This window comes from Pholcus phalangioides, unplaced genomic scaffold, assembly GCF_987345545.1.
Source record: "Pholcus phalangioides strain wild (caught in Gottingen) unplaced genomic scaffold, Ppha-v1.0 ptg000003l_1, whole genome shotgun sequence".
In the NCBI taxonomy this organism is placed as follows: Eukaryota; Metazoa; Arthropoda; class Arachnida; order Araneae; family Pholcidae; genus Pholcus; species Pholcus phalangioides.
The window spans coordinates 21,599,611-21,625,901 of NW_028301596.1; the positions used below are offsets into that span (position 1 = coordinate 21,599,611).

General features: G+C 39.9%; 1 protein-coding gene across 4 annotated transcripts in view; it reads right to left on the bottom strand.

The window, feature by feature from the left end:
• LOC149088277 (5'-AMP-activated protein kinase subunit gamma-1-like) overlaps nt 1-26,291 on the bottom strand; it is a 159,176-nt gene that overhangs the window by 65,383 nt on the left and 67,502 nt on the right. For all 4 annotated transcript variants that reach the window (XM_089246218.1, XM_089246231.1, XM_089246239.1 and 1 more), the window contains 3 exons: nt 24,574-24,908; nt 20,280-20,547; nt 5,814-5,850 (listed from right to left, as the gene is read on the bottom strand). In XM_089246218.1, the coding sequence (XP_089102344.1) occupies nt 5,814-5,850; nt 20,280-20,547; nt 24,574-24,908 (640 nt within the window). The remainder of the gene's footprint in view (nt 1-5,813; nt 5,851-20,279; nt 20,548-24,573; nt 24,909-26,291) is intronic.

A 26,291-nucleotide genomic window follows, 5' to 3' on the forward strand; every position in this document is an offset into this window, starting at 1 on the left:
AGGATGGAATCTGTGGCGGTTTAGCAGCGATGCAGTGTTGTCCAGCGGACATGACCAAGCAGAGAGAGGGGGGAAAATCAAATTAAAATTTTAAACCTTCCGTTTCTTTGTTGGAACTTCAACATTCGCCGGGTGACTTCCACGCAGCTTCACTCGCGAAGAAACAAACTTCCCATTCCTGCTCTTAACATATGTTGTCATATAGATGGTGTTTCGAAGAGAAAAAAAGTTAATCCACGGGGTGCCCCTTCCGGATTAAAAAGAGAGGTTTCATCGCAAAACAAATACAACAACGCTAGTTTCACGTATTGAAAGGCTTCACCATCGCACATATCATAAACATGATCAGCCCGTCGAGATCAGCAGGTACATGCGTCCGTGTCGGCGCCAAACGCCAAATAAATAAAAAAAAACCAGAAACAGAAAAAAACAACTCTATTCCGGTTTTTTTACGTCGTTCACGGTCACGCCGAATAAGTAATTAAATGAAATCGCAAAAAATACATCTGAATTGTGAGTGTAATAAAAAAAACAAATGAATCCGCTTGTCCGTGCACGTGGTCACGGAACACATTGGAAATAAAAGAGTGACAGCAGGTTTTTCTCTGGAGATGAAATAAGCAACACGCGTTTATTGACGTCGGAAATTGGCGAGAAGACGCCACTTTTCGCGATCGTCGCCAGGCACCTCTACAGAAGAGCAAAATCTTCTCTCATTCACACGAATGAATAATATACAGGGTGATTACTCAACTCCCCTTGCTGCAGCTTACTGGCGAACCGTTGGTCCTAGAGGCATACTTCCAATTAGAAAAATTGCCCAAATAACGTGTAGAACTCAGATAGGTCATTCATGTTGCAAAGGTTGTATAGTTATCGAAATAAAAATACTATTTTTAAATGAACACCGTCCTAAAAACCCAATTAGAAAGTTGTTGTCCTGCCTCTCTCTGGATGCCAAAAAAAATCCAAGTTTCTAAGTGAGATATTTGATTCAAAAAGTCGAAGAAAAGTTGGGAAAGAACAGCATAAACTAACGGACAACGCTTTTTTGTTTATCCTGTTTTTCCCCAACTTTTCTCACTTTTTTTCAATTCAAATATCTCAGCGATTATTGCACTTGGAAATGTAGAATTTCTTTTGTTTGCCTCGGGAAAGATAGGGCAGCAATTCTCTAATTGGATTTTTGTGCGCCGGATGTCCGTATAAAAAAAAATTAACTTTTATATTTTAGTAATTATACAACCCCTTGCAACATGAATGATGTATCCGAGTTCTGCACATCATTTGGGTATTTTTTTTAATTGGAAGTACGCGTCTAGGATCAATGGTTCGGCAGTAAGATGCGGCAAGAGTAATCAAGTAATCACTTAATGCAGTATATCACCCTGTATATATGTTACAGTGAATGTGATATCAGATATTATGTAAACTGGTTATTATGTAAAATCGCCAATTTTCTCGATAAGTTTGATAAATGTATCACTTTTTCCGGCGATACTCAAGTGTCTTTGGTAAATTTGATAAATACTAAAAAAATATCACTTTTACCGGCGGTTATGCAAAATACCCAAGTGTTGTTCGTAAATTTTATAAATGCTAAAAAATTATGTGTAATAGTTTGATAAAACGATATATCGGGCTACGATCGTAAAATTTTTTAAATGTAAGTTATATCGAGGTCCGATTTCCAGAATTCGTCCAACAGGAATCAGTTGTAGAAGTTATTTCGGGGATGTTCGGAAAAGTTCGTAAAATCAAAGTTCATTATGTCCGGTTTAAACTCCCAAGTACAATCTCATCTAAATAAATCTTATCACAGCAATGAGACCGATTTCTCATACGAAATGGCAATTATGCATAATAACAGATGAGTTATGTGAGATATGTATATATATTTTTTGTTCGTTCATTATAAATTGGCAATGTGCCAACAAGTATGGGTCTCTTGACAACTTGCTGATTTTTTTTTTCTCCCCGATTTTGAATTTTTGTAAGAAATAAAATTAATAAATTGGAATATTGAAAATCGAAAAAAAACCATTTTTCATGTTTACCTACAAAGCTTGAGTATTATACAATCATAATCGCGGGTAAAAGTAGTACATTTAGGGAAATTAATCCTACTTTGGTGTCAGCGATTATGCATAATTTTTTTATAACCGGTTTTATCACATTTTCCGTAACATGCACACCTAGTGTCAGCCTAAAAATATAATTTTGAAGAGTAATTTCACTCCTCTCTAAACTTTCGAGGGGTAGTTTTGTAAGAAGATGTGTATTTTTTTTCAAATGAAATACAAAGAAATAACTCTATTAAAATAGACCTAAAATTTATAGGAATATTTCCTTCTCCTCAACGAAATTTTTGGAGGAGTAAAATTGGATCTTGATGCGCCGGTCACGCATCTAGAGGAACATTTGGCGAATCACTCACCGGAATCGTATTTTTAGCAATTCGGAGTGAAGTGAGTGGGGGGGGGGGGGGGGAAATACAGAAATGAGTTCAGCAACGGAATTGGAAGGAAATAAAAACGAGGAGCGCTGATCATATCATACAAACAAGGACAGCCTTCAGTCGATGCTGAATAAATAAAGAAGTGAAAAATAAAAGCAAAAGAAAATCTCCTCCTGTGTAAATAAATGAACCGACCATGACGCAAGAACAATAGACGATTTCTCCTTAGTCAGTAGACTGAAGCCAGGCCATCAAAATGCCAACTAGAAAAGACATATTGTGTGCGTATGTCTCTGCCAATTAGCGGTGCTACCGAGCACAAAATTTCCTTTGGTGCCCTTCTGAAAGAAAATAACCGTAACGCATTAGCCCGATTGGTCGAATCGATATTGGCTGGGATTGGGCAGCTGTGAAGGGTGCGGCCGTAAAATGATAACGGGCAATAAAGATGTAATTTATATGGGCTTACGTAAAATATTCTATCTTGACTCTGTTTAAATAAGCTGGCTTGAGTCACACAAGCAATTTTTTATGCCTGGCATCAGAAGGAGAGCACGTTTTTATGGCAACTACTTCACCATTCACAAACTAAGGTCGTATCGCCATACAGCAATTTACTACCGAACGAATTGGGTTGGAAATGATGGCGCTATCTATCGGTGATCACCTCAGGAACCCACGTACTTGTCTTCAACTTTCACGGTGGTAGACGAGCATCTTACCACTGGACCACTTGGGCACATATTTTTATGGCTGGCATCAGAAGACCTATTTTTTTATGGCTGGCATCAAAAACAAGGAGCACCATCAGAAGAAAAGCACCTGTGTAGCAATTGTGAAATATGTTCCAGCTCAGACCCCCCAACATGATATAACCTCTTGAATTCATTTTTTGTATGGGGAAAAAGAGTAAAAAAATCACCTTCACGTCAAAAGTTGTATGTGTTTTCGTGAGATGCAGTACATCAGGTTGAGCCGGAGTTCGTTTTCTGTGGTTTTCCAACTTCGAGACGTGAATGCAAGACAATCTCTCTCTGATTTTCAAAAGAAGTCCTTCCACAGAGACCAATCAGGCACATGTCATCTAAAATTCGCCCATAATGTGAACGGGCAAATATTGTTTGCCGACTTGTTATGCTCTCGAATTCGGAAGGCAGATGGCAGCACTCCTTGAACACATAACAGAAATTCCGCGGAAAGAAAATTTCCCGTTAAGTACACAACATATACACGGCGCATTTCGACATGCACCAATCCCTTGAAAGTTCCTCTGAGGAATGTTTACGATGTACTTGTGCGGTTTAGTAGTAGCGAGCACAAGGTGTGCGAGCAGGTTCATTATTTCTTCGAAAGGGTCTCGGCTTGCAATATCAAACGACCTTCAAAAAAAAATGTTCACTTTAATTTATTAGTGATTCACTTCTTGTTGGAAGATAGATGGCTGCACCTGCAGAACTCTGCTGTGTGGTCTTCTGGATATCACTACGCGTCGTAGAAGCCCTTATGCCAGCACGCGATCGGTGCAATGGTGATTAGCCGAAGTTTGATTTCTTAGAAACAAAATATACCAGTTTTCTCTTCAAAAAAAAAAAATTATCACCGTTGCGAGAGCAACACACCTGCAATATTAAATTACACGCGCAAAAATATTAATTCAACCTACCAGTTTCTCACTTCCGATTTGGAAAGTAGATGGCAGCACCGGAAAACAACCCTGAACGACATAAGTATGCAGAACTGATAGGACCAATCGATTTGAACTCAAGTTGCTTCCAAACAGGGCAGATACTACAGGGTGTTTCCAAAAGAATCATCCGATTTAAAAAAATCAGAACTATTCAGCTTTTAATCCGTTTTAATCGAATAATGTAATGGGGAAATATCGAGTTTCGCGCAGTTGCCGACAGGTAGCGCTAATAGCTAATACTCTTCCTTCGACCGCCCCTTCAGTGCTTGTCAAGATGGCATCTGCACAACAGAAATCGTTTTGCGTTCTAAGCTTCGCGAAGTGTGCGTCCGTAACAACTGTTCATCGTGGTTTTCGTCGACAATACACTGATGTTGAACTTCCTACCGCTCACAGCATTAGGCGATGGTATAAACAATTTCGAGACACGGGCTGTCAGTGTAAAGGGAAATCCCTTGGCCGTCCCCCGCATGTCAGACGAAAATGTGGAGCGCATCCGACAGAATTACGCACGTAGTCCACAGAAATCCACTCGCAGTGGATGCGAACATGCTCGCAAAAGTGCGGGATGAATTTTACTACAGTATAGAATAGACATATGCCGTGCATCCCAAGGTGGACATATTGAGCACCTTTAATTTGGTTTGTAAAAGAACTTCATGATTAGCCATGTAATATAAAATTAATCTTAAGTATCTACGTTCAATATATTTCGTAATATACGCATTTCAAATCGGGTGATTGTCTTTGAAACACCCTGTATTCTAACCATGGCTTAGCTTGCCCCAGGATAATATGAGAAAAACAGCTCTGGAAGAAGAAAACTGCAACATCATTTTTAAGAATACCAGTGTTTATTCACTAACAGCTAATGCCGTACAATGAAATGGAGAGGAAGAGAGGTGTTAGCTCTTCCCAATATGAAATAAACGAAATAAGATGCAACCAATGCTCAATGCTGATTTGTCTGGAAAAAAAAAGCAACATTACCCCGCAGAAAAAAAGAAGAAATTCTTAGGGTAGAAAAAAGAAACCTCTCGCCTATTACTCCCGGCAAAGTAACAAAACTGACCGGAGGTGAGCGCAATTCGTTATAAGCAAAGGATTGTTCTTTTTCTTCTTTTTGTTCCAACTTATGCCTAGCACTGTCAAAGCGTGTGGAACTATGTTTCAATTCCGAGACCATTGCATAGCTATTTGATTGTGTGTCATAATCCTTGAGGTTTTTCTTTTTTTTGGGGGTCATTAAAGGATTACGTCAGCAACGAGGGGGGGGAGTGTTTGAAGGTTGCTTACGTCATCAACCACCCCTTCTTGAAGATATGAAATATTCTAAGCTGCTGACGAAATTTTGCTAATAAGGGGAGGGGGGCTCAAAAATTGCTAAAAATCTGCTTACGTAATACTTGAATGGCCCCTTTTTTTGACAAGTATAGTGGATCCCATCTGTTGCGAAAATTAGGAAAAGTGACGTGACCAAGAGTGGTCGCGCAGGTGTCCTCTTTTCTCAGTTTTCGAATCTGGTAACCCTAGACAGAGCCCATCTTTTCGGGGGTGAAATTTCCTTCATGGCGTTAGATCGTAATTGTGTGCAATCAGTAAAATACAATGAGCACCAGGGAGAAAATGCCTGGAAAAAAAAAAATTCGAATTCAAATATAAACTCACCGGTTGATGTGGACGACTGTGAATTAGTTCCCAGTTTCTGAAAGAAAAAATTTATAAAAATGAGGAAAACGCAAAATTAATTTCTAACGTCATTATTTAACAACTTCAAAATTGTCTTCATTGATAATAAATATTTACACAACATTCGATTTTCTTCCTTCTTTCCCCGCATGTGGTTCCCAAAAACTGTGCGACAGCCCATTATAGTTTCGCAAAACACAGTAAAAGTCCGTTATTACGACAATTCGCAATCAGAGGCAAAATTGTCGTTATAAAGGACTTCTCGTTATGGACGAATATTAGTTTGTTTTTTTTACACTGTAGAAACATACAATGGGGGGAGGAAGGGAAAACAAACTGCAGTGGATCTCACTTAGAACGTTTTCTCGCTTAGTACGACTTATTTTCGTGGTCCAAACTTTTACTACTCATCGAGTCCGTTTAAAAAGTTTTCTCGTTTAACGTTTTTTTTTCACGACGGTTTTTTGAAAAATGATTTTGCTAAGCGACTGTAGATGAATTTACTTTTGTTCTTCCTTTCATTTTGAACTACTTTTGCTTAAATATGCATCTAGAGTTAATTGCTTATGCATATATACAAAATGCTTAATTAATTAAAAAAAAAGCAGCAGTTTCTGCAACTGAAGTATTCGTTGCACTATAGAAGACAATGACAAATGACATTTAAGGCAAAGAAAATTGCTAAGACCCCCCCCCCCCGTATCCCATTTTGGAAGATTCCAAGAAAGGGGGTGGGGAGAGAGAAGGGGAATGATTTTTTGATGGAAATAACAATTATGTCAAAACCAGAGTGGTCGTACCAACCTGCCCAACACGGAAAAAAATGTTATTTTCGGAGTATAGACATTCCCGCACGTGGGTAATTTGGGAACAAATCCGCACAGTCCATTTCCGCACTTGCGAGGGAAGTACTGCCATGCCCCGTTTATAAAACCCATGACTAGGGTGAAGAGATTTATAAAAAAAAAATGCTACGCTTTCCAGCCCACTTCATGTACAATTCTTGAAGAAAGGGGGAAAGGAATGGAACACGCTTTTTCTTTGAGAATTTCCGTTGCCGTTATAGCGAATGTGTGATCATTTCCATTCATAAATAACTCGCTATAAACGAATATATATTTTTGTATCTTTAACGTTAGCTTTGGCATTCACTTTCGAATTACTCGTAATAGCGAGATTCTCGTTATAGTGCGTTATTCGTTATAACGGACTTTTAAAAAGTAATGATTTAAAAAGTTTCTTTTTCGATTAGCAATCGTATTTGTTTTCCATTTCGGTTGAGAGAAAAATACCATCATTTATCTAAATTATTTCATGGTTTGTTCACTGGTACTGTGTGTTATTAGCATGTTGTGTTCAGGTTTGATATTGTCGTGAACACAGGACTCAGGAAAAACGTCAACAAAACGGCAAGTGTCAAAGAAACATTAATTTATAGTTGTTGCGACTGGACTCTCTCTCTTCTACGGACGAATTATCAATGAATCTTTTTTATTCCAAAAATCTCAAAAAGTGAAAAAAATAATTTTTTTTTAGTTTCTCGTTTTTGAATTGCTTCTCAAAAACTAAAAATAAAGCCAAAATTAAATACGGGGTGGGCAAAAAGTCCGTAAAACCTTCAAAAATTCATAAATACCGGAAAAGTAACCGAAATAAAAAACGGTTAGCATCGCTAGACCACGGGAATTTTTTTTGACAGGAAGAAAAAAACCCCTCAAAACAGCCGATGACGTACACAAGTCAAAGAAAATATACGCAAATAACGAACAGAATGCCTCCAAATTTCCTCGAGAGAAATACGGGAAATTGGGATTCCAAATACGGGACATCGCCAAGAACAACGCCAAAAGTATACGAATTTGCCAAATATTGCTGAAATTACGGAAAAATCGCAATGGCGGGAAACGAAGCGTTACTGAAAATTGCAGTGGATTAAAATTAATTCCACGAAATGAAACGTTCAACAACAGAAATGTTGGAGATTAATGTTCTTATTTATAGTGTTGTAATTATCATAATAGAATTAATTTATGAGTTAAAAAATAATTTCAATCTTCGACTTCAATACAGAATAAAAATCCAAGTAGGCGCCATGTAAAAAACGAGAAAAACCGGGACGGCCAGAAAAAGAAAGAAAACCGGGACTGTCCCGGGAAATACGGGCCATATGGTCACCCTACTCCAAATCGTTTATTACAGCAGTATGTGTTCCACATGACCACCACAGGAGGTAACACATTGCAGGCAAGTCGCAAATCCAGCAACGTTTTGTTTGCGTAAAAGAGATGCGCTTTCTACCTTCACGTTTATGCAAGATGACACAGACGTTCGGGAAGACAAAGTCATTAGCAGACATTTCAGGTTCCCCCATGGCCTCCAGATTTGACACCGGCAGACTTCTGGTAATGAGGATATTTGAAATCCCGGGTTTATCGATCCGGTCCATCCAATCTGTCGGAACTGAAAGACGCGATCCGCCCAGAGGTGTCATTCGGACCTGCTACACTCCGCCGTTGCTGGATTTGTGACTCGCCTGTAAGGGGTCATTCAAGTATTACGTCAGCATCGAGGGGGGGGGGTTCGCATTAGAAGGGAGTTTGAAGGTTGCTTACGTCATCAACCACCCCTTTTGGAAGATATGAAATATTCTAAGATGCTGACGAAATTTTGCTGACAGGGGGGAGGGGGTGTCAGTGTTTTGCTGACAAGAGGGGGGTCAAAAATGGCTGAAAATCTGCTTATGTAATACTGGAATGGCCCCTAATGTGTTATCCCCTGTAGTGGTTTTCTTTGACTTGTGTACGTCAACGCCACCTATCGGCCGTTTTGAGGGGTTTCTGTCAAAAAAATTCCCGTGACCTAGCGATGCTAACCCCGCAAACTGGTTTTCATTCATTTATAGAGCTTCCAGCTCTTTTTGCCTACCCTAAAAGAAAAGCCACACAAGCGTTAGGGAACTTGCAAGAAACTATTGACTATATTGAAACATGGTGTGACGAATTAGCTATACAACTGAATTACGACAAATGTAAATTTGTATGGTTCACGAAACGACGAAAATTGCCAAGACAACCACTTCTGATTGGTAATAACACCTTAAGACCACCTGTCAGTCAGGTTAATTACTTGGGGGTGCATTGTAAACAAAAACCTTTCATTCACATCACACGTTGAATATGTCAAAAATAAAACAGAGTCTCGGGAATGCTAAACAAGATCACATTCGCTCAGGCTAAACCTTCCCTCAAAAACAAAATAATTTTATTCAAAACCATTCTTAGACCAACTATGTTATATGCGTCTCCTGCTTGGTCACATTCATGTAAAATGAATGTAAGGAATCTCCAGACTGTGCAGAATAAAATCCTTAGAAGGTTTACCAAAGCACCCTGGTATATTAGAGGAATTACCATTAGGAATGACCTCGAGATTTCCAACATTTTTGACTACATCAAAAAAATAAATGGTGAACAGTTCGATAGAATGAGAGAATCAGAGCACCAGCATTTACGAGACATTGTTGATTATGATATTCAGGTCATGGGGAAATACAGAAGACCGCAACAAATTTCCCACCTGGATTGGAACCTGCTCTAAAATTAAATTCTGATGTACATATTGTAAATAGAATTTCACTTGAATTTTGGTTTTTATCCAATTCATACTACTTATTTTTCATACTGGTATTTTGAGTGATAGATTCTATTACTATAACATATCTTCATTTCAACTTTCGTATGAGCACTTACTGGACAGAACTGTTTTGTATTGTGTAAATTATCACCTTACATTTCTATTGTTGATTTTACCATCTAATAATTGTAGAACTGTACAATTCGATTGAGGTTTTTTGCGCTGCGACTCCCATGCAGTGTTTTTTTCCCCTCTTTATTCTACCTTCGAACTAGTTATGAGAAGCTGATTGGTGATTGTTGAACTGGTTGTGGCGGTGGCTCACCCAGGCTCAAATTTGTACTAGGCTGACGACAAAATTCAAATTCTTTTTATTCATTTTCCACTCTTCATAGGCCTTCTTGGCCAGTTCGTATGCCGACACTCGTCCCCAAAAGCATGGGAATCGGCTGTAAATTCTATTCTGGTCTGGTTTTACCTACCCACAGCCGAAAAAGGCATTTATTTAATGAATAATTAGTGTAATTAATAACAAACAAACAAATTCTAACAGGTAAAAAGGTTAAGAACCACCAATTCAAATACTTATAGGTAGCTAGGTTTACCAGATCCGAAAACTGAGAAAGGAGGACGCCTGCACCCTCAGTGACGTCACTTATCCTAATAGATGGCGCACTATTCCGACCAATAAAGCCGGCCACAACAATACTTTTTCGCTACTCTAAAACGGAACTGCTGAAAAAAGCTGAAACCGAAAAAATTCTGGGAATGTTTCAGCGGCTATTGGTGAATGCGTGTGGGAAAAGAACACAAACACACTCATATCAATGAAGAAATATATGTTTTAAAGTGGAGAAAAAAAAGAAAAATAACTCCGGAAACCTGAAGAGGACAAAAGGGCGAATTTTCCGAAATGGCGGGCGCTAGAAATAACATCAAAAAGAGGGACGGTTGGTATCCCTATACGCATGAGATCTAAATGTGTATTTTTACATTTAAAAAAAACTATTGAACTATAAATAGTGCATGTACGTAATTTATTTTATTGTTCAGGTTAGTTTAACCTTTTTAGGTAGGAAAAGAAACGATGGTATCGCCATCTAGACGTTCAAATTTGAACTAAATAGAAAAGAAAGGTGATGAAAACCTAAACTTCTACAAAAGTTCATTTTGGTCTCGGCGAATATTTTTGCATTCCGCATTTATAAAACTTGAAAATGCAACCAATAAGTGCATCGGTTACATTCGAGTGAATATAACCGATGCAGCTATTCGTTGAGTTGTTGAAAAGTTTTGTAAAAGTTTGATACAAAACTTAGCGCAAAAACAAAGTGCGCTTATTAGTTGCATTTCTCAAGTTTGGGCCATTCAAGTATTACGTAAGCAGATTTTAAGCCATTTTTTTTAAATATAATTTTCCAATAATTTACGAGCGCGGGGCCCGGTACGACGGCACCTGTCGCACATCCACAAGGGAATCTCTGACTAGGCTAGGAGAGTTTTGGCATTCCTCCCCCCCCCCCCCCACCCCTTTAAATTAAGGTTTATAAATGGCGCACAGCCGAAACCGTCTGGTGAATCGAGCTAATATAATTTTTACTCCTGAATACTTTTCCGCCGGTCTGTAAATTATTTCACTCCATTTGGGTTCTTTTTTCTCCTGTTTATTCTTTGGTGGTGCACAAAAATTGTTTCTCCCATTGATACATTTATTTTATGCCAGTTCGCAAATTAGGCCGGTTATAATGCCGGGATTACACTATAAAAGTTTTCTAAAAGTTCTTTTATAAACTTTGAAACATTCAACCAATAAGATTATTGGTTGCATCTGCTCGAATGTAACCTATGGTTTAATTTTTTGAGTTTTATAAAAGGGATTTTTATCAAACTTCCATAGTGTAATACCGGCCTTACTCCTCCTATTTGTTTGTGTTTTTTTTTTCCTCCTGACAAAAAACTACTACTCCCATATCCGCCGGTTCAACTACTTTCAGTAGTCCGCAGCAGAAAAAAAGGTTGAAGTACAATGTGTAGAGTTCAGTGAGAGATTTTGATCCCTCCAGCGGAGATATCATGTAGGGCCGTCTCAACTTCGTGGCAAAGTGAGGCTCTTTGCAGTGCCGTCTTAACGCATGGGCCCACCCACGGCCAACTAGACATTCATTGACAGACTTAATTGTTTAGTGGGCTATGGCCCATCCGAGTACGGCCCGAGGACCTTAAGTGCAAAGGGTCCTCGTGAAAATCTGATGGGACTGCACTAATCTGGAACTAACAGCGGGGATAAATTTTTCTCAATAAAGATGGGAGAAAAATTTTATCAATATTTATAAATTTTTCAATTGTACACCGTATAAAATTTTAATTTTTGTGTTTTGCACAATCATAAATACATCAAAGCTGAACTTTCCTCTTTTTTCTGATATGTTTTTTGTTTTAGTTTTAAATCAATTGAAATTTTTTTTTTTTTTCAGAAACATACCAATTCACCCATTCATTTCGAATAAATATAACAGAATTTTGGAGTTTGGTTGAGCTCCACATGTCCCTTCTAAAATAAAAAAGAAGTCACACCGCTGATATACCGGGTATCCCATAAATTCGTAAATAGTTTAAAAAAGTGAAGGAATTGATTTTCAGTGCGGTTCGCGAATGGGATAATTTTTTTGTCTTGTTTTTTTGGTATGGGGGGAAAAATTTAGTTTTTGTCGATGGAGAGCACTGCACGAAAGCAAATCACTGGAAATATGCAAATCAGAATCCTATACAATGCAGGGGATGTACGGTTAACAGATTATTTCTGGATTTTCCTGTGTCGCTTGCACTCACATAAGGTTTTCATTGCGATATTGACAATGGCGGAAAATGTGAAGTTGTTTTACCTCAGAAACGAAGCTTTGCGAACGTTCCAGACACAGAAGAGATTGAAGAAAGGGCCAGATCCAATCACTCCGGCCGGACTTTTGCGCTGCACCCACTTTCGACAGGAATTTTATTTTTTCCCCCATACCAAAGTATATACCCCTTCATAAGAATAACTTTTCCTCAAACCGCATTCAAATATACAGATTCCTTCAATTTTTATGAATTCTTAAACTATTTACGAATTTATGGGACACCCTGTACATAATGTCTTACACGAAAACCAGTACTACAAAATATTATACAAAACATCCGTGAAGAAAGGAAAAGCAATTTCAAGTAATACCAAACTTTTCCATGACCTTTAAGGACATATCTCACGATGATGAACTCGGGATGATTTATTCGCAGTGGTGGTGATGATAAAATTCGCGTGAGGGCGTGTCTTACTTAAAAATACTCGAGTGGAATTTCTGTTGGACCAGAAAGCAGGCGAATACAGGAAAAGAAAGGATCAGCGCACATGTCACTGGCATCTATCTTTTGTCCCCGCTGCCTCCTCCAACAAGAAAAAAGAAGTACGTGAAGTTTTTATTCCAGCTTTTGCGCATGGGAACAAGAACGACTATATGGGCACGTATGGCGACGAGAGATTGTCATCCACGCTCCGATGAATGTACATATATAACACGTCCATGTGGTGTGATATGCATTGTACGTATACATATGTATAAGCTCCTTGACCTTCAAGGACAGGGTGAACATATGAAAGGGTGGAATATTTGTTGGAGTATATTACCGCTGGAGTTGGAGGGAGGCCAACGAAACACAGAAAGCCACCGACCAGAACAAAAATCGATATCATCATCCTTCTCTATCTCTAGCCTGTGATGACTCTATGAATGGCATCAACGGGGAAAGGAAGAATTGGGACGGGGAGTTATTTTAATTCCGAAGATCGATGATAAATAAATGACATTACTGAACATCGCATATAATCCCTACTATTTGAGACTGTTTTGATAAACAATTGCTATTTGTTATCTTTGGCTTCGAATTTTGCAGTCTCGAGATAAAAATGATGAGCCGAGTCTCAAAGTTCGACCCCGTGATTGATTTCATGTAACTCCTCCCTTACCCGCCTTAAGAGCCGGATTCTGAATATATCATGTCGGATGGCATGTATTTCGGACGCTTTCTTGTTGTAATACTTAAATAGGTATATGGGGTTGTAAAACATTTCCTATCATGACCACATAGGTTACGCTACATTATATATGTAATTGCTCTCGCAGGGTTCCCAGCAAAATCATTTTTGATCATCCTTCCTCGCCAAAATCATTTTTGATCATCCTTCCTCGCCAAAATCATAATTGATCATTTCCCTGGCTTTCTTTGACCAAAACTCAAAAAATTTCCCTAACTTTCCTGACAAAACTTAGTAATTTCTCTGACTTCCCCAAACAAAAGCGTCTATTGGCCTATCTCTCTCTCTCTGTATTTGTGTGTTCTTTAAATAACTAATCAAAATGTCATATTAAATACCATTATATTAACATCTGTGAGGTGCCTAAAAATGCAGAATCACAATTACTCAAAAAATAAATATGCATGGAACCTAAATAAAGCCGTTTTCAAAAGCTTAAAAAAAACACATTTCTCTGACATGAGCTGACGAAAACTTAAAATTTTTCCTGGTCGAAAGGGCATGGGTACAGTACAAGCTCTGACCAAGCGCTGATCTTACTGGTAATAATTTTTTACCCTGACTCTCTTTCCCTGATTTTTTATGACTTTCCGTGATTTTGGTACAAAAAATAGTTCTATAAGTTATAGTTCTCTTAATATTTTTGTCGATAGAGGGCACTGCACGAAGGTAAATCACCGGCAATATGCAAACCAGAATCCTATAAAATGCAGGGTGTACGATTAACAGCTCATTTTTGAATTTTCCTGTAACTGGCGCTTCCATGAGGTTTTCATTGTGATGTTGACCATTGACAGATGAAAGTGAAGGTGTTTTACCTCCGCCACGAATCTCTGGGCTGAAGCTTTACGAACGTTCCGAACACAAAGAAAACCTCATTCCAATATACCAATATTTTTCCCATCTATTCTTACGAATTTTTTAACTATTCACAAATTTAAGGGGCACCATGTACATTACTAAAAAAATTGAATAAATTCGATCTTGATACAGGAAATACATATAATCTCCCTCGTGGATAACCATTGTTAATAATCAAGGCCAGACTTATCCTAACTGCTAAGGGTGCAATAGGCGGTAAAATAGAAAATTTTTATGCCGTAAAAAACAGAATTAAACACACTGAATTTCATATTATTGTCTTCAGTTGCTTAACATTGGCATTTAAAAATAAAAATTACTCAAAATTCTGTCAATTCATAGAAATACCATTGTTAACATGGCACTCAATATGTCTTATCATCAACTAGTACCAAATATTGCAGAGCTGCAAAATTGTTCTTCTGTTCCGGGCCGCGACCAATGTTCTGAATCAGATCTCTTTACAAAGATTTTAAAAAAATCGTAAATTTATATTTCGTCTTACCTTCCATATTTTTTGCAGTTGCGAAGACAGTCTCTGCGAATCCAAGGACTGGCTCCTCGCGCTGCCGGACCTTCTCCTCATTCTCTTATTCTCATCGGAAGAGGCTTTCGACATCTCACCACACAGTCGAGCAGATCCCACGTAATGATCGCGAGGCAGCAGAAACAACAAAACAAATAAACCGAGCGCAAACAATCACCGTGTCTTTAATTAGTTTCTCCACCGATTCCCGAAGACCATAAAACCACCCATTCCGTACCAGTAGTAAAAGACGGAGACAGAGAAATAACTAAAAAGAGTAGAACTTATTTGCTGTACATATTATTTCATAATATAGAACCAATGCTTTTGTAGCAAAGCTTGCACAATCCCGCGCAGCCCCCAGTAAGTAACCGAAAAGCTGAACAAACTCTGGAACGAATTTTACCGTTTCCTACAACAACGTTGGTTTCTAGAGAGCACGTGACATCAGAAGACATGCAATGATGATAATAATAATAATCTGTTTTCCTACCACAAAAAAGGAAAAATAAAATTCGAAAGGAAAAGGGGGGGGGGGGTGGACACGTAATCAGTCAACAGAACGCGTTACGAATGGATGACGAGTGAATGCCACAGTAGCAACAAAAAGAAAAAGACTGTAATCGCACGTTTCTTTACGTAACGCACTCGACAATAAGCGCACCTCTGGAAAACGAGCCCGGTGTCATCATGACAATAAGAAGTAGGAGGGCCCTCTCTCTCTTCTGCACTCTACACAATGTGCACTGAGAAACAGCAACGTGCCATAAGGAAGTTCAGAGAGACAGAGTGAGAGGAACAAGCATGTTTCAAAGCAGTAGAAGAAGGACGCCGAACAATAGCAGGAGAAGAATAAAATCGGCTCTTATGTAGAATAGTGATGATGATGATGATGACGCGAAAACACGTTCTCGTGGCTCCACACGACCGGCCGAAACAAAAAAAATAAAATGAGAAATTTTTTTTTAATAATAACTCGAGAAGATGATTCCACCACGCGCTATCGTATCGACTCCCCCATACCCAACAACATGCCAACATCACCACCACCCCCGTCAGCTGGTTCAGTCAATGTCCCGAAGACCACCAGGGGGCGCTACTGAAATCCATCCCAATATCCTCTATCCCTTTTTTTCCTGGAATATGAAAGGTCAGCGGCGTGTAGTTGTTCGGAGCCAATATTTGGAGGTGATGTCGAACGATAGCGGATTTTACCAGAAATATCGGCATGACATCGGTGATGAAAGCATTAGAAAATATAGACATATGCATCAATTACATAATGATTCAAGCCGAGTGATGTTATTGATTTAGTCTTGACAAAACTCTCGGAAATCGATACCGACAAACCGTGTCCTCTCCTCACGTGGCAGAAATGAACGGGGATGATCTGTTCTGTACATGAGCACCAAGAACCAATTTTCTATATTGATTTTCTTTTTAGAACTTTCATGTTTATCAAGTGCGGTATTTTGGCATTTTACAACTTCATCGGATAGGGGAAAAAAATTGATATGTGACGATACAGAAGAAAATTCAATAAATATCTCCATCCTCAAATCAGTCGTGAAAGTGGATATGAAAGACATACATACAGGGTGGTCATAAAATGACTTCACCGCGATATACGAGCCCCCTAGTGGCCTCAAAAATCAACTAATACTAATGAAATTCGAGATATTGATGTTGCAGAGTATGCGCTCGAGAATGAGATTAAAAATAAAAATCTATCTCTTCGCGGTTACTGTTACAGCAACAAAATTTCGAAAAATTCAAACAGCAATACTCACTTTAGGCATTGCAAAATGATCACCGCAATAAAAACCATGAATGGCATTGAAATATTACCTGTCACACCATCAACGCCGGTTCTTTCTAAAACAAAGATCTCACTAAGGGGTTGGTGCACTAACCGCTCAGTCGGGAGACTTCCTTCAGATCTAACCGAAATGTCCGACCGAGCGGTTAGCGCACCAATCCCTTAGTGAGATCTTTTTTTGTCTGAGTCGTGCGCAGGCATTTATGGTGCTACAGTTACTGTTCCACGACGTTATTCTTGATTCCCCCTCCCTACTATTCCAATTATTTTGCGATGTATAGAAGTGAATTTTTCCAAAATGCTGCTGTAACAGTGACAGCAAAAGAGAAATGTTTTTGTTTCTCCTCTCATTCTCCAGCGCATACTCTAAAACACCTATTCTTCGAATTTCATTAGCATTAGTTGGTTTTTGCGGCCGCTAAGGGCTCGTATATCGGTAAAGTTATTTTATGACCAACCTCTATACAGCGGGAGACAAAATGACTGAGCTTGCAGCTGTACCTGCTTATGACTTGCAGGCAGGGCAACAACAACAACGGGAGTCGGATCTGATGTTCCGGGCGCTGAACTAGAGTGGGCACTGAATTCATCATTTAAATGCTTCTCCTACATGAGGGTGCCCAAATGCGCGTTTACAGCAGCTGACAAATTATCTGATTACGGCCCTGCTTGAAGAAGATAAAATAATCAGTACGTAGCGCAATGTTTGCGATTGTTGGGCCCGATTTTCGCAAGAGCAAGTAAGCGAATCAGGGACCCAAGTATAACAGACATATTTACTGAATGACTCAATATCTTTGACCCTGGCTATTCAACATCCACTAACAATCGCAATGCGAAGCAAAACAATTCATTCATCGTGAAACGGGAATTCGTTGCCAGAACCCTTTTAGACCCGAGCATTCCTTTTTTAACATTTTCAAAATGTTTTTGCAATTTTGGTACTGAAAATATGCATTGAAAACATAAATGTCAGCTAATATTTATTTCCCCAGTTTTTTTTTTCAAACTTTCATTTTGTTTTTGAGAAGTTTTAATTCACTTCGTTCAAATTTTTTTCGGCAAGACGATGCAGGGTATGTTCATCTTCACATACAGTATTTTATAGAATTTTATTGCTAAATTTTAAGTAATAAATCACACTTTCCGCGGAGGCATTTTCTCTTGGAAGCCATCTTAAAAAACACCCTGAAAGTTCAACTTTAAGTGCCGCCTTCTCATGAAAGCCCTAAAGTTCATATTCACCAGATTTCCAACTCGAAACCCACACAATCCTCCAAGTCAGGAAGGACTTAACTCCCTGAGGTGAAAATAAAAACTTTTACAGTGGGGGAAAAAAAGCAACCCCACATTTGTAGCACCAGGATCTGAAAGGAATGAGGAGGGGGGGGGGGTTAAAAAAATTCTCCAGCACGTGAGCTGAGCTCCACTATATTTTTAGAAAAATTGAAGAGATTCCTCCTTGATTTCGAAATTATGTTACATTTTGTGGCAACGATTTTTTTTTTCTCGTTTGAGGCAAACGATATTTCTCGAGTGCTCGAGATAATATACTGTATGTGTTGGTAGCAGAAGCTTCCTCTTCTCAGCAAAGAACTCTCTTATCCAGCTCTTGCAGTTCCTCAATAAAGACGTCAGGCGCACCCACAACCTGGAGAAGGGCCAGTGGCGTCTTGACAAGTGGGTGAAAAAAGACCGTGCCCCCCGGACTCGCAATCAAATAGTGCACACACTTCCCCCCCCCCCCCAACATTGAAGATGTTCACTTATTCTGAGATAACTTCAAATTCTGAATTTAAATGAGAGCTGAACCCATCTATTCGTTTTTTAATGAATTATGGAACGGTTTTTTTTATAAATTCTGAATTTGCATGAATTTTGATTTTTCATTAATCATAAGGGGCCGTTCAAGTATTACGTCATCATCGATGGGGGGCGGGGGTTACCGATTTGCTGACTTTTGATGACAAGGGGGGGAGGGGGGTTGGATAATGATTACGTCATCAAACCCCCCTTTATGAAAATATGAGTTAGGATTCAGAGGAGCAGAGCTGATGACGAAATCTTGCTGACAAGGGGGGGGTCAGCGTTTTGCTGACTTTCTGACAAGGGGGGGAGGGGGTCAAAAATGACTAAAAATTTACTTACGTAATACTTGAACGGCCCCTAATGAATTATTTTTCTCAAGAATTCTGAATTTTCATTAATTATGTAATTTTTTTTCTCAAAAATTCTGAATTTTTATTAATTCTGAAATAATTTGTTTTATTAATTATGGAATTTTCAATTTTTTTTTAAACCTGAATTCTTATCGATTCCGGAATCCTTTTTTTTAACTCCTGAATTTTTATTAATTCTGGAGAGAATTATTTACGTCATGAATTTCAATTTTCGTTATTTCTGAAGTTTTCATTAACTCTGAATTTTCATGAATTTTGATTTTTCATAAATTATGGAATTATTATTTTTTTTAATCCTGAATTTTTATTAATACCGGAACTATTTCTTTAATGAAATCTGGAATTATTTATTTTTATTAATTATGGAAGTATCTCTTTTATGAATTTTAATTTTCATTATTTTTGAAGTGATTTCTTTCATTAACCTGAGTGCACATAATCTAGTCTCGGGACATTTTTCAGCATTTCTCACCATTTTGAATAATTCATTACTTTTTGAATGCTTACTCTGTAACGCGATTCGTTGTTGTCAGAAACTTTCCTGGTGCGAGGATACAACAGAAACGGCGACATGACCCCCACTCAGTGATCGCCACAGAAAAAGATTGCTACCGCAGGTTGTCTCACACCGGGTTGCTTCTGATTCAACACTAGATACGTCTATCGATCGTTAGATACACACACACACACTCCCAGCACAACTCACTCGGTAGTTAACTCTTCAAACGACATTGACGAGATATCTCGTCTTCATAAAAGTAACTTATTTCAGCATTGACAAGTCAGGTTATTTTGTTAAGTTGATTTCTCAATGGGAAAACTCTACTTTTTATCCCTTAGTTTGCGCCTGATGAAAATCAGAAGAAAGCCTATTTCATTAACAAAAAATTGACATTTTGAAGGAGAAGTTTAGTGATTCCTAACTGCCGCTTTTAAAAGGTTAATTGCCCATAGCGATAGGTCCGTGGGGTGTCCCGGTTTGAGAGGAAAAACGGGGGTCTTCGAACTCCTTAAGACAACTTTGAGCAGGGTTAATAGGGCGATTTATGTCTACCTCCCCCCCTCCCCTTCCAAGCTATTACCGCGGATGTCTATAACAGAAGTCAAAGTTTTAATTCCTGTGGTACCTGTTGGTTTCGAGACTATTCCATGGACACCCAAAAAAACATGTGAATGTCTCTCCAATATAATTTTTTTTAATTGTAACACTGAAGAGCTTCTGCTACAAAGAGGTTTCCGGATCTCCTGGGAACCTCTTGATTTCCACGGAACACTAGTTGGGAATCCATTGTTTTAAATACCAAGAATAAAATGCATTTGAAGCATATTAATATAATGATAAGTAACACACACTCACGAGTTTGTTCTTGAATTCCGAGTTCATGGAGTGAGATCGGTTGCGGAACATCTCGAACACCTTGGAGACGGGACCGCCTTTGCTCTCGGAGCCCGACCTGGGCCTGATGCCGTCTTGATGAGAGATCACGTTGTTGTTATGATGATGATGATGATGATGTTTCGAGGGTGGAATGCTGTGCGTTGCTAGCGGAGATGTAGGACTCACGGTTGCTGAACGAGGCTGAGAGTTGCTGCTCGGCGACAGTAACGTCTGGTGCATGCTGGACCTACGACGAAACAAAACAAAGCGTGTCATATTCATTTCTACCTCGAAAGAGGTGGTCGTTTCGAAATTTCATTTTTTTTTGTGAAACCCAGGTGCGAATGCATGGAAGTAAAGTATCACGCATGTTATGTGTTCAGGTGCTGTCATCTATCGGAAGTGAGGAATTAGCAATGAAGTTTTATTTTTCCGAGTGAATATTTTAAATGCCGTAGCCATGACTGCTAGCTGCTTGTGTGCCTGTCTCGTATTCGTGCCTAGAAATTTGAAAACAACACAAAAAACCGACCACAAACCATTTGCTGCCGCATAAAGCCAGGGAGGGGGGGGGGAAGGATGGGTGCCGATAGCCTCCTACAAAAGTCTCGAAGCAAAAAAATATGTGGGAAAGTGGGTTCAGTGACGTACAATACGGGACGTATGCTCACGGCAAGACACCTCATCTCCTCAGGTCATGGCCCGCCACTCTGTCTCAATGAAAGCAGGTGGTCTAAAAAGATCCGGGAAATTCTGGAAGTGTGTGTGTATTGCAACCCAACGTGAAGTTTGTTTCCGTGTAATGCTTGTCATAGCGCTGCCATCTGCCACCAATTTTTGGAACTGTGAGTGAAGCGAAACGATTGAATAATTACATCGTTGTAGGCTTGTTTCTTTCTGTGGCAAATCTTTTTAACTGGGAGATCGGCTCGCATTCAAGCCTCAAAGTTTGGAACCACAGAAAACACCCTTCAGCCAACCACCACATTTCATCTCAGGGTTCGACCCCTGCAGGAAACACAGCGGTAATCTGCTGGAGTTGGTTATCTGGTTGGTTTTCCATTCTCGAGGCGCGAATGCTAGCCAATCTCTTTGTTATTAAGTATCGCTGCAGAGGACAACAGACCCTACAATGGTACAAATATTCAATCATTACACAGCACTCACAATTTAAAATGTAGGTGGCAGCACTAAAGCTTTATACAACAGTTGCTCGTTGCCTGCAAGCACGCGGACATGAAGGTGTGAAGAAGTTGGATTTTTGTGGTTTTCCAACTTCCAGAAGCTTCTGAATTCGAAAGACAGATATCAGCATTTCTGAAACACATAGCAGGCAGTCCTCTGAAACAAACTTCACGTTGAGTACACAACACATACATTACGACATCATAGGCGGGAAAGGAGGCGATACACCCATTCACTGAAAAAATTATTTTATTGGCATTGATGGGAGGACAAAAAGGTGGACAATCCTCCCCCCCCCCTCCTCCTCGTTTTTTTTTGTATACTCTCGGAGATTCGCCTCCCCCCTCCTTTCGAGAAGCCTGCTGTATCCGCTGATGTCCGACATGCATCAATTCGTTAAAAGTTTTTAAAAGGACTGTTCACGAGGTGAATGTGCGGTTTAGTAGTAGTAGCATGTTTAAATCAGAGGCACTCAGTTACGAACTGAGTGAATTTGAAATAGCATCTGCAGCACATATAAGTGGAACGGGGGAAGCGGATAAGAGCGACTGCCCCTTCCGGTCATCAAAAAATTTGTATTATTAGTATAGACGAGAGGATGGAGGTAGAAACCCACCACTCGGTCACAACGAAGACCCTGTGTCCGCTTATGCTGCAGTAGGCAGTGGCGTCGGAGCCGGGGGTGCTGTGGGTGCTCAAGCACCCACGGTAATTTGTGACATGGATCCGAGCACCCCCAGAATTGATCCAGAAATTAAAATTTCTGATATAAAAATAAAGACGAGCACCCACAGTTTCGAAACATTTCCGACGCCCTTGGCAGTAGGTGATTTAATAACACCTAAAACACTTGGCAAGAGATCGAGCACTGTTTAGACAAGCTGCAGAGCTACTAAAATTTCTCACATTGAACTTCATTAAACTGCTAATGAACGAAAGTAATCACGGGTGGCTCTCTCGCAATAAGCCATCACTTTTGGATACCTTCAAGCCGGACACGCTGTTCATCCGATAACAACCAAATATACATAGTGCCACTCCCGTAACAGGGGCCCACAAAAAAAAATTCACGTTTATTTTGCATAATAATAACCCTTTCAACGGAGCCTCCAAGAAAAATTCTGCCCAGAGGGCCCCGAAAAGGCGCGCTACGGTTCTGCATAGTAAATAACCAGTGGCTCCATCAAGTCAAGATTTCCATGGAGGGAAAAAAAATAGTTTCTTCGCTATTGAAACACTAATCACTCGCTCAAAAAGGGGAAAAAATGCATTTTTCTCTCATCGTGTTTTTAATAAAAATCGTAATTGCGTTTCTCCTCCTCTTTTGATGGGGAAAAAGAATTCATTGGAAAATTCCATTAAAGGGACTTTCAGTATATTGTAATCTCATTTACTCGGTGCGCTCTCGACTCGCAAAAAGCATTCCTTTTCTGAGATAATTCGATAAAAAAATCTTCAAATAAAAAAAAAAGATTAATTCTCTTTTATCTCGATTCGCCTTATTTATCTTCACGGACATGGTTTTGTTGTTCCCTTCCATTTATTCTTCTGACTTTTCTGGCAAAATATGGAGAGAAATGATTGCTTTGCATCTAATGACGCTCTTTTACATCCTACCCTTATAAGTTCATTTACAACACGACTGTAAGTGGATTTGCACAACTCACCTAAAAAGCTCTTGCGAATCAAGTTGAGGTCGTGACCCATGGGTCAAGAATACCAGGCTGTCCCAAAGCGGTATATGATCAGAATTGCGACGTACGTCGCAAAACAATCAGTGCTGATGCAGAACAATATCAGAAGAATTTGAAGAAAATAGTTGAAAACACTATCATAGGCGATAATGAACATTTACAATCAGCTGAGTCAACACCGAAGAATCAGAGGGTGTTGGCTGAGTGCTCGTTGCAGAACAGTGGCTTCTAAACGAAAACATTCTGCTTTGGGGCAAGGATATAAATGTATTTGTACGATTCATCTAGGAAGCTCCTGTGAATCAAGTTGGGGTCATGTGGCCTATAACTCAAGAGCCTCTGTTAGTGGATTTTAACGACCCATCTTGGAAGCCCCCTGCGACCCAAGTGTGGGTTGCGACTCGTGTGTTAGGAACCCTTGAGCTAGGGGCTCTGATCCAAACTGGATTCGCAGTTTCTGAGAAGAGTCGTATGAAACCACTTACAGCCAAGAGATTTTGAGAGCTTCGCTTTTTTTCTTTCTTTCAAACTAAGCACAACTCCGGTCTATAGCCGCGGGCTACTACCGATTGAGTTGCGCCGGAAGTGTGAGTATGTGTACCCAACACTCTGAGTGCGTATATAGTGTTGCATGCAAATTTTTAGTGCAGCCATCTATATTTAAAATTGCGAGTGAAGTGATTGAATATTCGTAGGCCTACAACGGTACAAAAGTAGTAAGACTTTTTAAGGGGGAGATCGGCTCTCGGTCGCGGTTAGAAGTTAGGAACTACAAATAACAAACTCCAGCTGACCACCACAGTGGTGCAGGCACGGTTCGAGCCCTACGACCACTCGACCACTACAGCGGCAGGGTTTTTTAAGCTATGGCTCACGACCTAAATTTGGTTCGCTAGGGTTTCCGAGACGGATCTTATAAATTCACTTACGGCCAGAGATTCGTGAGCTCATGACCCAAACTTGATTTGCAGGGGTTTCGTAGATGAGTAGCACGAATCCACTTACAGAGTATTATAAACATTGGCGTACGCAAGGGATGGGTTTTGGGGTTCGAACCCGTCCTTTGAGCTGAGACTTTGGTGTTATTTTATATTTAAAAATTATGAACCCCCCCCCCCCCCTCCTTTCGGAAGAAAAATTATGGAAAACCCTTCCCTTGAGAAAATCCTGCGTACGCCTATGATTATAAATGCAATTTACTGCGTCACTGGTTTCACTAATTTCGAAGGCAAACAATCCCATGGAAACGCAAAACTGATCTTATTGATTTCGGGTCGCGGCTGAAAAAAAAAAGGGTTAAGAACCCCTGGCGTATTTATAGTAAAACATACATTACAACGAATTGTGATTGGTTGCGCAGGCATATAAAATGATGGTCTCGATGGTAGACTCACCTGAGCGAAGACATGAACGTTGGCCTCTTGCTTTTCGAGTCTGACTTGGAACGCGGCCGGAAGGCATCGAAGAGGGCTGCAGCTGCCTTCCTGCTGCCCGTGGACGACGGGTCGTCCCCGGACTGTCTCCTCATCCGATTGGCCGTCGAATCGACCATCGACTCTTTGATGCTGGATATCGTGGCTGGGGGAACGGCCTTAGAGCCGCCGGACAGGGATCTCATCCTCTCGCGGTCCTTCACGCCGCTAGTCCGTAGGTCCGCCGGTTCAGCGGGTAGCACCATCTCAGCGATGTCTTCGGCAGTGATGGATGGAAGCACAAGGAATGCGGGCTCCTTTTTGGGATACGAATAGAAACGATATCATCATATGTTTTACATATTTCATTATTAAAAATGACTTAATAATAATAACTTCCATGAAAATTGATTCTGTAACTCGTTTTTAGATACAAAAATATTTTTAGTCCGATATTAATTTTTTTTATAGCTTTAATCAGCTTTGGAAATAAAAATTGGTTCTCCTCCCACTCCCCAAACTCATAGTTACTCACTTCAAGTTCAAGAGACAGATGGCAGCACCAACATATACTATATCGCTGACGTGAATTCGCCGAAAACACGACAGTATAGAGCCACTGGATCCAGTGATGGTAACTCGTGGGAAAATTTTGGAAGTTCATCAAACAAAAGAATTTTTGAAAAAAAATTAAGAAAATAATGTAGTGCAATACTTTTCTATTGTAAAATACTTGATTATGTATTTTTCCCGCTAGATGGCACCACATTTTTCTGAGTGCGTGGGAAAAATTTAGTCAAAAGGGAATTTTTTGAGGGAAATTTCGCTGGAAGAGGTTACCATCACTGACTGGATCCTTATTCCAGTCGCCTAATTTACGCAGGGCCGCAACTAGATGCTTTGTCAACCGGGGCAAAAACGCATTTTGGCGCACCTTTGTAATGTTGAAGGACAGGTTAAAAGGTGAAATTTGCGCCCCATCTGGTCCGGCGCCCAGGATACCAGACCCGTCTGCTGCGGCCCTGAATTTACGCGACAGAAAATCCTCCTTTTCTTCTACCTACATACTCAAACCCATTAGCCGCCAACCTTGTTATTGTAGCCCGAAAACTCAAACCTAATTTTTCAAAAATGAAAAGAGGTGAGAGACATTCCTGATCACTAAAGTGATAAGCGGTGCAGTTCCATGTCACTTGAATGACCCACCGCGGAACATTTACAGATCACTTGAGTTATCTGTTGTACAGTTCCAGATCACCTGGGTGACCCCCTGCAGAATTTCAGATCACTAAAGTCGCCCCCGCGGTGCAATTCCACATCACCAGAGTGATCTGCAGCACGTTTTCAGATTCATTATTCAGAAGGAATTCGATCGAGATCATAGGTTCCCAACCTTTTTTGTCCCATCGCCCCCTTCCTCAGAAATGTTTTTCTCCCATCGTCCCCCAACGCAATCTAACCCATAGGATCCTATGTTAACCCGTAGCTTCTACCACCCCCCTGGAACATTCCATCGCCTCCCCAGAGGGCGTTAACGCCCACGTTGGGAATCACTGATCTAGATCATTTGAGAGTGACCCTCGTAATTAGGGATTACAGCGGCACAGTTTTAAAGCCCTTAAGTGATCTGGGAATGTGCCGCGAGTCACTTCACGGATCTGCAAATAACACTGGTAGTTTAAGTGGCCTTGAACTTGTAA